The sequence below is a fragment of the Phoenix dactylifera genome, chromosome 11 (assembly GCF_009389715.1).
Source record: "Phoenix dactylifera cultivar Barhee BC4 chromosome 11, palm_55x_up_171113_PBpolish2nd_filt_p, whole genome shotgun sequence".
Classification (NCBI taxonomy): Eukaryota; Viridiplantae; Streptophyta; class Magnoliopsida; order Arecales; family Arecaceae; genus Phoenix; species Phoenix dactylifera.
In genome coordinates, this window is record NC_052402.1 from 16,475,546 (window position 1) to 16,488,338 (window position 12,793).

General features: G+C 38.4%; 1 protein-coding gene across 4 annotated transcripts; it reads right to left on the reverse strand.

Annotated features, from left to right (window-relative positions):
* Positions 1 to 801: 801 nt before the first annotated feature.
* LOC103714626 (protein ULTRAPETALA 1-like) lies at positions 802 to 9,623 on the reverse strand. Of its 4 annotated transcripts, none has more exons than XM_026807483.2 (4): positions 9,376 to 9,623; positions 8,941 to 9,291; positions 6,622 to 6,946; positions 802 to 1,340 (listed from the first exon to the last, which is right to left on the reverse strand). In XM_026807483.2, exons 2-4 carry the CDS (start codon positions 9,146 to 9,148, stop codon positions 1,166 to 1,168), a joined length of 708 nt encoding a protein of 235 aa, XP_026663284.1. In that variant the 5' UTR covers positions 9,149 to 9,291; positions 9,376 to 9,623; the 3' UTR covers positions 802 to 1,165. The 4 variants fall into 4 exon arrangements, with proteins under 4 accessions (XP_026663284.1, XP_008800168.1, XP_008800167.1 ...); XM_008801946.4 differs by having other exon boundaries at positions 8,941 to 9,295; XM_008801945.4 differs by having other exon boundaries at positions 8,941 to 9,623.
* Between the last annotated feature and the right edge of the window lie 3,170 nt (positions 9,624 to 12,793).

Genomic DNA, 12,793 nt, shown 5'->3' on the forward strand with positions numbered 1-12,793 from the left:
GTGATATAGTTTGATTGCACCTGTCTAAAAAATTTCACGTCTTTCACTTGAAGGTTGGTAAGAACAAAAAGAAAAAGGAGGAATTATACCACGATGCCAACACCATTCATGCATGGTGGACATGATGGCCCGAGCAGGAGAAATTGAAGGCAGTAATGGATAATATGCCTTTCAAACCCGATATTTCTCTATGGAGAATTGTCCTTTGGAGTTTGTGGTAAACACCAAAACATAGGAATCAGAAGGCAGGTAGAGCAGCTGCAGCTAGAATTGGAATCTTACAGAACTATCAATTATAGGAAGATGGATAGAAGCTGAAAGGATCAGCCAGTTGATGGAACAGAGAGGCGTGGAGAAGGAAATTGCTGTTAATTGGATTGAGATGCATAGAAGAGTTCATATGTTCAGAGCTGAAGACGGATCACATCCTGTGTCTCAAGAAATATATGATAAGTTACACAAGCTAATCGAGGTGATAAGAATGGCGGGGGTCATGTGCCTGATATCAGCTTTTCGCTTCATGACATGAAAGACAGTAGAAGAGAAGAATTACTGTTCTACCACTGTGAGAAGTTGGCATTTGCTTTTGGAGATCTTTCTATTGCTCCAGGGGTCACACCTAGAATCATGAAGAACCTTCAGGTTGGGAGAAGCTTTAAGATCTTGTTTCCCCTGATTAACATGACACTGCGAATGTTTGAAAGTTCCTGAACTCTATTGTGAGAAGTTAGTGTTCAACTGAGAACTCACTTTGATAGGAATGAGCTCAAAGTAACAAGAAAACGAAAAAACATCGAAGGGAAAGTTGAATTGTAAAGGCTGCATTTCAAATGATTTAGGCTTCAACACAGCCTTTCATCTACTGTCGTCAAAAACAATTTCCTGTTCCCATATTTTCCATTACTGTCATTTATCAGCGAGTTCTCCAATCAAAGTAAATACCCAATAGGCCTCACCAAGAAAATAATGGAGCCAATCTTCAATGTATCTTTGACCATCTTGGAAAAGATCATTGAAAACAATGAAAAATGAATCAGTGACTGAAGCATCTTAGTTTGCCTGGGAACCAAAACAGAGCTTAAAAATGACCTCTCTAGCATGGTGCTTCAATGGCCTAAAAATGAAACGAGGATGCTACGGAGAAGAAATAACCCAGTGAACAGGCTTAATTTTTTGCATTCTGAGTGAAATCAACGCAGGTCTGGCAGCTGCAGTCTGAGAAGCGACAGATCTCACAACCAAAACAGACGCATGTGGTGCACCCTCTGCATGATGGTGAACGCAAGCATCCCCTCAATACCTTGCGACTCGCTCGCTCCTCTTCATCATCACAGCTAATCCTGAGACATGGAAGCAGGATAAATGGCATGATGCACACTGAAAAAGAGGAAATGGGGAGAAAATACAAGCAGAAACAATGATTGTGTTGAAAATATGGCAGACCGAAGAAGTCCCTGGTCTGAACCTTGAGATGATGAAAACATTGGGTAAACAGATACATGCGCTGAGCACTACTTTGAGATTATTATTTTCTCCTCCCAGTAAAGCTAAATTTTTATACAAATGTTTCTAATAGTATCATTGTACCACTAAAATCTAAATACTTTGTGTTAGTTGGATGTTCTTGATGTTTTGGCACCTGAACATGGTAGCACTGCACAGTTAAATTGGTGCTGTTCATGTTGCTATGCTTTGCGTTATAATACTTGTTAGGCAATGAAGAATTTAATATGCCAGTTGAATCTGGATATGTCTACTCTACAGCCTGGATAAAACATGAAATCGAGTTTTTCTAACATCAAACTCAGTTTTCCACTATGTAATATGCAAGTCTACTTCCTTTCTTCAGCTTCCACTATTGGCAAACTTTTTTGCTCCTAACCCAAAAAATTAATTAATTAATAAAGCATACAGCTTGCTGTGTTCTCAAGTAAGATTTTCTCGGTGCCCTTTAAAAAAGAGATTTTCTCAGAGTCTAACTGTGTTGAGGAACACTCTTCTAGCAAGTCGAACATTTCATCAACTTGTCATGTCCTTAAAGCACATAAAATAAAGTGAATATGGACGTGTAGATTTTCAGTTACATACCCATAAAGAAAATAAGCTGCAATTGCATTCAAAATTATTTTTGTGATTGAACCTGATACTAATTCTATCAACTCCTTGTGATTAAAATAATAATAATAAACATAATCGTAGACTAAATGCGTTTACTTGACCTCGACTTGATGCAGAAGGATCTCCTTGTAACTAAAACAGAGTCCACACTGATAACAATTCTAGACATAAAACTATTTATTTGAAACCCAAATTGATTCATAAAAGATCAGAAAAAAAGCAAAATGGATCTACTAGTGGATCAATTTGCTTCAAGGACTCGTCCCAAGTCAACGGCATTGATGAACAGCTACCTGTCTCGCCATGTTCATACTTTCATGATGTATTCCTACAATAGGATGTCATGTTATTCTGTGGGCTGCAGATCCAATTGCCAACATTGTCATAAAAACAAGAGTACACCTTCTTCTGCTGAAAATATTTTGCATGTCTTGACAATCAAACCAGTTTCATTCCATGTCATCAAAGCCAAATGAATTTCAATGATAGAGGGGTATCTCTTTTCAATCACGCTTTTGAGGGATTCTTCATCTTAGATGATTTTAGCATAGGTTTCTTCTTTTTGGTCAACAATTTACAAATGTTAGGAGCTTTTCCTTCATTCTTCGGTTCCTTATTACAAAATCTTTATGGCGACCAAGTAAATCTTCCTCAAGATCTTCAAAAAACCTCAACCTTTAAAAGAAATCTTTCTTTACCTTGTATAACATCAGCTTACACTCAGGCTTAGACCAGTTAGACATTTTCAGAATTTTGGCTTCTTGTGCTTAATATGTAAGCAAAAGTATGTACTCCCTTAGTAATAAATAAAGTATGCAAAACCTATATGAGATCCAACAAAAATAATATCTCAATTTCTTCAATTATCCAACGAAAATCCACATCCATGCGCAGAATGAACTACTGTGACTGGAGACAAGGCCATTGAAATTAACTATTTGAGTTTTGGCAGTTTCAACCAAACTTAATTAGGTTCAATATAATTCTCGCCAATTTTGGATTTGTCAATCAAAATTGACTAGTCTTCGCAGAAATTCATTTATGTATGTCAGATAAGCCCCATTGGTTATAATTACTGAGATTCTTAAGAAATATGGTCTGTAAAACAAATTATGATTTTCCTTCCCAAATATCTATGTGCCCACAAAATTCATGCAGGCCTAGACTACCATAGCCTGCCTGCCTGCATAAAGAAAGGGGAGCATAGAGTACTTCAAGATCACATGATGCTTTGAAAACATAAATTATGCATCATAGAAATGTCACCAATATAAATATTATTATTTGCTTAGATAGTACTTTTGTTAAACTCAGAGAGAAGTTAGTAATTGCTAAAACCTAAAAGAGTATCATGTCGCTCCAAAGCCACCTAGATTCTTCAAAACATTAATCAGGATCAATGGAAAAGCTTTACCTATTACTGAGAACAAAATTTTTCAAAACACCATTGCAAATTGTTATAAAAGGCTTGCCTCTATTAGTACTGTAAAATAGTAATCAATTTTCTAAGAAGCATATTGCAATTAATTGAAAGTATACTTTTAAACAAAAGTCAAATTCAAATGAAATTCTAAAGGCATCATGAAGGAACTTTTACGAACAATAAGAACAAGGTCTGCAATCTCGGTAACAGGAACCGTATCGGTCAAGTATCAGTACTGATACGGTAATAGTACCGAGCTGTACTATAGTGATACTTGATGCGCAAATGCATACCAGTTTGGTACTAGCTCAATGTTCTTTGTTCCTTTTTTCTATTTTTGTTGACTTTAAAGGTTATTTTAAGATTTATGGTTCTCTAGACTATGATTTTAATGGTATTTCAGTATTATTTTCATAGATTTACATAGGTTACATTATCCTAATATATAGGTGGACGTAACACCCAAAGGTCTAGTTATTATCTTGATCCTAGGTTATGATTGCACCTCTCTAAATCTCTCTAATTGTTGCTACCCAATTTACAATCAGCATTGGCTAGAGAGCATTGGTCTTACAGAACAAGCTCAGGATCTTTTTAAGCTTTCATTTGGTTTATGCAACCATTGTTCCCATCAAAAATTAAAGTACTATAGGAGGATTTGAAGATTCCTAAAATGACAAAAGGCTATGGTTAAGATGCATATTGTTCTTCGACATACTAATGTGTAAGAGCTTGCCTTCACTATTAATCAAAAGTGCTTTTATTTGTTGATAGTTCAAATAAGCAACACAAAGCTTGGATGGTGGTGGATTGTTTTTCTTAAGGACATGGCATAGATTATGCAAAAAGTTATTAATGGTAGGCAAGGTCTCATTCAAATATTAATTGTTGTGCAGTCTCTCTTTTAGATGAAGTGAAGAAAGCCTCTATATTGGGGATCTATATGAGATCTACATGTCCTAAACTTTGTCATTCTCTACAGATTTGGAAACTGATTATGATTAAGATCATCTCCATTTCAATGCATCTTAATTAAGGCAACGATTTTAAATTTTCATGATGAACCTAATCTTGCAGTAAAATATACAAGTTTTTCCTTACAAAACCCACCCTTTTTGATGTAGCACAGGGTACAACCAGCAAGTACTATGAGCAATGGGACTTCAATAAGCAAATATTGATATATTAATGCACATTCTATGAGAGAACTTTCTAAGACGAACAAAAAGTTCTTCAATCCATTTTGCCATCAACTTGTGTGTTGATCCCCGAATTTTAATTTTAACATTTGAATAGCTCTTCACTCCTCATGTTGCATCACTTCCCTTCACAATTTTTGCAGAATATAGAGGAGAATAGTATCTCATGGTCTTCACCTCTCTCTTTGGTCATGAGATGACCTGATCCAAGCGGAACCGAGCAATTCTGCTCAGTTTAGAGCGGTTCAAGCCAGTTTGCATTGGATCCCAAACAGAAAGACCAAACCAACCCAATTTCGCATTGGTTCGAGTTGGTATGCCCCAAATCAGATGATTTGGGTCAGTTTGGTAGACCATGAGTAAGAAGCTTATCCAACAGAGCTCCAATCCACAGATGATGAAAACTGATATCACCTACCAAGGTCTCCAATGCAACAAAAAAGAAACGATTGTTGACAAGTTTTCTCTCACATACAACCATGTAGCAAATCAATATGATAGTCTCTACAATGTTTTCTTACAAGTTCCTCAAATTTGTGCATTTAATGATTAAGTTCATGCAGGATTAGTTTGGGAGATCTCACAAAGAAAGAGACGCGGGATGGACGAGGCAAAACATTCCTTCTTTCAATTAAAAGGGTATGAATTAAACTATAAAAGGGTATAAGGTGTTAATATTAATTAGAAAAAAGAATAGACACCTGCTGAGCTTTGACACTCCTTAGATGAGGGTTTGTTGTTTGAGTGGAATATTGAAGAAAGAGTATACAATGCTATATTTTTGTAGCAGGCAGAAAGGTGTGTACCTAGAAAAAAGAAAAGAGCGGGGGGGGGGGGGGGGGAGGTGCTGGGGAGAGAGAGAAAGAAAGAAAGAAGTCTATTATCAGTCTACAGCACCTGGGGGGGGGGGGGGGGGGGCGAGGAGGTGCTGGGGAGAGAGAGAAAGAAAGAAAGAAGTCTATTATCAGTCTATAAATGCAATGTGGCTAATCCCTTAAGCTTCACCTTGCTACAGCACCTCCAAAATTCTTTATTGATCTTGGTCAGCTGGATAATGAAAATTGTGTTTGAATATTGAAAACTTTACCGACCATGTCCTGCTATATGATAGAGATCAAACACCAGCATGGAATACATTTGCAGAGTCAAAGGCATTAAGAAACAAGTGAAACTTACATTTGGGAAGTCAAAGGCATCTAGGAACAAGTTAAACTTTCTAGCATAAGAAAGTTCTGTCTGACATACTAATCCATAAATCTAGTTTGGTATAAATCTTTAGAATTAATTTAGAAAGTTTTGAATGGCTGTAAGAAGGTTTAGGGACCAAAAGGAATCAATAAAACAACAGGTTTTCAACTGTTCAGAACTCAAAATAGTCCAGTCAACAAAGAAAAGCAAGAGAGGGCAAAGCAGTAAACTCAGAATAGACTAAACACCATGAATAATCAAACTCTAATACATGCCAAATACAACTTAGTGTCAAAAGATGATTCAGTTTAAAAATTATTGATTTGAAAATTAAAGAAAATAAATCAAAATAAAACACCAAATCAGAACAAAATTCAAAAATTTTCAAACCCATAATAACCATTAAACTTTAAATCCATCATAGACCCATTTCAATTCTCGAGAACCACTAGTGTAATGGCACTACATACATGCAGAGCATGAGAAATAATTGCAAAGTTGTGTACAAAGTAGGCAATGACCAATTTGACAATTTTTTGTAAACCAAATTTTATTATAGCAGCAACAACATGAGTGAAAATTCTGCATGTCAAGAAAGTTTGATATAAAAGAAATGAGCTGACCCATTTTATGCTAAGACATGAAAAATTTGCATTGGTTAAACTTTCACACAATCCCAATGAGAACACTTACTTGTCAAATTTTGAGTCAGAGCATTTCCAGTTGAGATCAGCCACAGCATCATGGTAAATGCGGCATTCCTCTTTGGTCCGAAGGCGAAACCTGCGTTCCTTGTTACACCTTGTACAGCGGATAAACTCATCATGATGGCATGGTCGTCCATTGGGACCTTTGTGAGAGCTATTACCAGTTTTTGATGTTTGATTGTAGTACTTAAGTAGAATTGTCTTTGACAGTGGAACTTTTTCACCTTTAGCTATGACCCATACATTGCTCTTCCATTTCCTTGCAGTTTCCCGCTCAGAATGCTTCTCAAAAGCAGCTGGGGTCAACTTATCTGATGATTATATTCATGCAGATCAGCCAAAATATGAGAAGATTAAGTCATAAAAACTTATGAACATCAAGCCTACTGCCTACATACATTTGAGGTGTAACATTGAATGTTCTAGAATGCGATGGGAAACCAGTGCCAATATATTTGACAAGCATCAGATATATTTCATGCATTGAGAAAATACAAGCCAGCATACTACTATTGTAAGCAGGAAAGCTTCATCATATGACGTCTTTATGCACTCACAGATGAATCCAGAGAAGGAATTGAACAGTATGCATATTCACCAAAGAGCGACCATACTAGTAGCTACAATATGTATACAAAAGGGCATTTCTGAAGCTCCCTTTTCGACTCGAATCTCTTGATATAATAAAACAGAACAACAATTAGATCCATTAAAAGCAATTTCTTTTTATTTATTCTTCAGAACCTGAGGTATTCTAGGAGCTTTACCTCATTGTTTTTACATTTTTCTTAACGGGGTTTTAATCTAATACCCTTGCTAGGCTTTAACGACATCCATAAGCCTTCAACACAGAATAATTTTAATTAGAACTGGACTTCCTAGTTTTGAATTCAATACATGCATTTTTTACTAAGCATTCCTCCATACAACCTCAAAAGAATCTCAAATAAATAACTGGTTATGTGCTGAAAATAATTACTGTTGCCTGAAAAAATGGGTTTTTTAGTTTCTCTCCTATTAACTTTATGGTATAAAAGATTTACATCAAGAATAAATGGAGGATCAATGAATATCTTGGCATGCAGAGCTTTTCCAGAGCAAAGTCAAAATAGGAGAGGCTCCTATGATAATCTTACGCAGATTAGGAAGAAGGGCTCAGTCTGTCCACATGCGGGACATCAACCTATTTATTGTGATACATCTATTCATGTGCCACCTTACTCGCGCTTCATGTTTCTCAGATAAGATAATGAAATAAATTATGCAGGGGTAGAGTGTGAACAGATATTACAAGATGGTATCAACAAAAACAGAAATTGTGAAAGCAAATTATATAATAGAGTGGGATAGGATATAATGTCCTTAGCTCCCAAGGCATTATTTACTGGGTGACAATCACAGTTGACAAAAGCACACTGCGGCCATCATTGAAGAAACAAAGAAAATAGAGCTTCCTTGAACTGTGATGCTTCCATAAATCAGTGTTACTTCGTTCAATCACAAGGAAAATTGAGAAAGAACAGAGATAAGTAGATCTCGGCGACGTAAATCTACAAAGCAAGTCAAATCAGTGGAATGAAGATAAAAAGCCTCCACGATCATACAGAAAAAGGTTTGTAATTTTAGCTGCAAGTTTGATAAAAGAAAGAAAAACAAAAATCTACTGTGGCATAAATAAAAGTAACACCTCAAAAACACAGAGACAACATATCGACAAAACAAAACATGCAGATGATCTTGTGCAAGAACAGTTCTAACAAAAGTTCCATGCTAAAAAATGGCCGCACGTAATAATAAACAAATCTGATTTAAGACCTAATATGAGAAGCAAAATCTCTCGGATAGAAAAACATGGCCAACATGAGAAGCAATCCCTTGAACCCGAAAGCAACCGCATCAAGGCAGGCAATCAATCATAAGATGCGACCGCATTGCAAAGATAAACGAATTCATACGTCACTATACACTCCAAAAGAGCAACTAGAATCAGAACTAACACCAAAGGCTTCATGACAGAACTTAATATCTCGGCATCACATGTGAATGTAGCTGATATTTTGATATAAAACAGACAAACCTTTCACAGCCACTCATATGTATGTGGGCTGAGCTAATATAAAGATAACAGCCACAACTCCAGTATCAAACATCATGTGTGCGTGAACACCAGATTCCTCTATTCCCATAAAACTCAACATCACCAAAGCTAACAATCTGATACCTGCCTGATATTTTTTTTTACTATAAACAATATATCCAAGCACTCAAGGGAGGAAAACCCAGGAGAATAAGAGAACTAACTGACCTTCCTGACACCCCGGCGTGCACTCGCAGCTGATCTCGAGATCGCCCGAGGCGAAAACCCTAAGCCGCCCGACGGCATCGCCGTAGCGGTGGCTCGTGCACCCGCACGTCACCTCGACGAAGTCCTCGCCTCTCTTCAACCCGCTCATCTCGCTCAATTCCTCGTCGGTGAACAGAAAGTCGGCATCTTTCCCCGGAGCATCGGCCATCTCTCTTTCTCCCTGACAGAAAACTTGAGAAACCTCGCCAAGATCCCTCTTTTAACGGACGAACAGTGAAGAAGACAAGCAACGAACTCAGCTCGCCCCAGATCGCCTTCAGAAGATTCGGGGCGCCCCGGAATAACGAAGGACTGCCTAAAAGGAGATCAGGGACGATAAAAGTCTCCTAAAACCCCTGTACAAAGCCGTGGAGGAGAGATCTGAGAGGAACTCACGTCAAGAACACGCAACGGGCCGCGTCCAAGGACCCAAACCTCGTCCAAAGGCCCCCGAAAGGTACCGAAGGCGCCAACTTTTCGCTACCGAGATCTATCGCGACCCGGCGAGAGGACAAAGGCCACAAGGATCCACCGAAGGAAGCCTCCTCGCACACGCCTCTCACCTAATAAACCTATGGACAAAGCGCTCTGACCTCGTCACTCCAAACAGCTTCCCATTAAGGGCTCCCCAACCCCAACCCCAACCCCAACCCTCAAACTCTCCTCTCACCCTCTCCCCGCCTCCCCCCGCCCCCTCCCGAGAGAGGAGAGAGAGTCTCTCCGACGGAGGCGGCACGCAAGGAACCCGGGAGCCGAATCGTCTCAGAGGCGCTTTTCGCTCCGCGAAATCTGGTGGAGAGAATGCGGGTAGAGGGAAAGGGGAGGAGAGAGAATAAATCCTGGGTAGTTTGGGATTCCCAAAGAGGGCCTACCGAGCTGGCCGAGACGATACGGACACTAGCGCGCCGCGCTCGTGCATGACATGTCATGAGAAATATATGTTCACTATTCTCCTTCAGAGAGAGAGAGAGAGAGAGAGAGAGAGGGGAGAGAGCGAGATCAAAACAAGTGCTATGATGGGGAGAAGCCGAGGTTTTATAATGGCAGTACTTTTTTACCATTTCCATGTCGATGGACCCCTCCCCCCTCCTCACTGCATTTTAGATGCCTTTTTCCAAGTAAAAGCATACTTGGATTTTAGGCCACATAGGAGGATTGGCCTTTTTAAAAAGTTCCACCAACTATCCCAAGTCTCCCTTTGTACAGTGCACTCGATGGGTGTTTAGTTCATTTGCACCCATGATTGGAACCTTTTGCACCGTCACCTTTACCCATTTAAACAGTGCATTCACTATTCTCCATGAGGATATCTTCTCCTGTGGTACATTTATTTTCGCATTATTTCTCATAGTGCAAGCACAATAATTATCTCAACTCGTTCCTTCTGGGACCCACGGATAGGTGCCACAAAATGCAACAAATGTCCTCCTCCATCTGGTTTCTACACCGGGAATCATGGTTGTCATTCATAGGTCGCGATCACATCTCTATGTGCTATGTGGGACCGCCATCACTAGATTCTTTCTCACGGAAAGAAGAGGGATTAGATTTATCAAAAATATTTAGACCCCCCCCCCCCCCCCCCCCCCCCCCCCCTTCTTCTCTCTCTCTCTCTCTCTCTCTCTCTTCCGTGGAAAGGTGAATATCGCACTTTGTTTAATGATTTTTAGATATTTATGATCTTTAGATATTTATGATCATTACATACGCGTCGGTTTGGCATGTAAGTATAATTTAGACCACTTCGGACTTTCAAAAAAAAGTATTAAGATATTTTTTTATAAATAATTTTTTATAAATATAATATTTTTTAAAAAAATAATTTTGCCTTATTTGGTTGATTATAAAAAGTAGGATATTCTTTGGGGGGTTTATATTTGATTGAACATTTATTTGTTTGAGAAAATTGTCTGATATACCTATTATGCTTTTAATAAAGAAACACTCATAAGTTTTGATGACTTGAAAGTACTTTTGAAGAAAAAAAAAAAAAAAGACTCCAATTGCCAACAGGTGAAAAAGTACTTCTTCTATGTCCTTCATGGATCTTTCTTTCCATGAAACATGAAAATTTTATTCTCATAGAAATGCTGCTTCCCATCTCTTTCTTCTGAAAAATTCAACCAAATAAGAAGTACTTGTTGGCTCTCCAGTTGACCACACTTTTTCTACTTTTTTTTTTTTTCTGCGAAGTCGTTAGAGTGCATTATTTCATCACCAACCCCTATTCGCAATCATAAAATATGAAGACCAAACATCTAATTCCTTGTCATCTTACCATGTGATCTGCATGCAGTCCCTTTTTCCTTTATTCTTCTCCGTAATTGCTTCCGAACCCCTCCTACCATGTATTATTGAGGTATTGGAAACATCATAGAGAAGGAAAAAGCCTACACGGTCCCCCCGTCAACGGACTATTATTTTTTAGCACAGCTTTACACTCCAAGATAGAACGAACGCATAGCCAAGTCGACATTTTTGGCTTCTTAAATGTTAGTTTAATCAACTCATCCCAGCGGAAAAACAAATAAGTTTATTGTATTCTTGGCCTTCTTTTCAACTTCCGTAAGCTTCGCAAGCCAACCAAGTTTGAACGAGAAGGTGAAAGGTAATTTGGGGAACGAGGGAATCCAAATGGATACTTATCACATGAATATGTCAAAAAATAGTGATATGTAGACTGTTCAACCGAGGATTAGAAGAGTCATAACTAGAGGTTCCTGTCCCCACTTCAAAATTTCTGCCTTGACTTGAGAGAAATTGCCAACTGAATCAATGCGTTCTAAGTTCACCTTCTATCATTCATTTAGAATTTTGCGTCCACCGTCCACTGTGGCCTAAAGTGATGGAACCATTGCCTACCCTTCTTATTCAGTTGTACCTAATCCACACTTTAACATGGATATATGCAAATGAGCAGCAAAATTAGGCACCGAAAACTTAATTTCTACGTTACCATGTGTAGTATATGATTGATCCAATCACATGCCAATAGTTTGGTTTAAACTAGCTAGGCTAATGGACCATAGCATGTGCCAGTTGAAGGGACTTCATGTGAAGTTGTAATGGAAAGGACGAGCTTTTCTTTAGAGTCCTGCAATTCATCCATCTACGCCTTCATGACTTTATATCCACTTTATAGTAGGCTGTCATTAGACGTGGCATAAAATTTATATAAAGTAAGATTTTAAATTTGTGGGACAAGGTCGTTCGACTTTCTTATCGAATAGAACGCAGAGGAAAATGTTCCAAGGCATACTGAGGAATGCTGGGACAAAGGCGGGACGATTTTATCCTAATATTCGAAATGGCGCCCTATCTCGATATCTTGCGAGACATCCTGCTGGAACTTGAGTTCTTGATATGAAGTAAAAGAACACGGATGGCCATTATCTCAAGAGCGATGAAATATTAACTCAACTCAGAATGCTTAAATGCTTTCATTACGGGGGGAAGAATTTCCAATTGAAACAAAGAGGAGCATTGGAGTCTGATTCAAGAGCAATAATATAAAGTTGCTGCCTTTGGGATGCCATTATGGTCATACCATGCAGTATTTAGTTCATCAAAATTAAGTGAAAGTGCCAAGGCTACTGATCTAATTATAATATGCCACAAACCAAGTTGTACTGAGTAAAATAAGGAGTAGAGATAGGTTGGCCAGCAGTTTCCAAGGCCATATTATGTGAATTTTGGGTGGTTACTCCCACAGGCTCTTTGGATTCCCAAATTTGCTTCCTTGGAAGGAGAGGTAGAATGTTTATTAGCAAAAGGACCGATGAAGTCATGAACTCTCATTGCTTGGGTATTATGT

Bases quoted from the DNA above. Each gene is read 5' to 3' on its own strand.
- LOC103714626 (XM_026807483.2), bottom strand. From the start codon at position 9,148: ATGGCCGATGCTCCGGGGAAAGATGCCGACTTTCTGTTCACCGACGAG. The intron at 6,947-8,940 runs GTCAGTTAGTTC...TATAATCATCAG, and splicing joins CACGCCGGGGTGTCAGGAAG to ATAAGTTGACCCCAGCTGCT. The intron at 1,341-6,621 runs GTAAGTGTTCTC...TCCATGTCTCAG, and splicing joins TCTGACTCAAAATTTGACAA to GATTAGCTGTGATGATGAAG.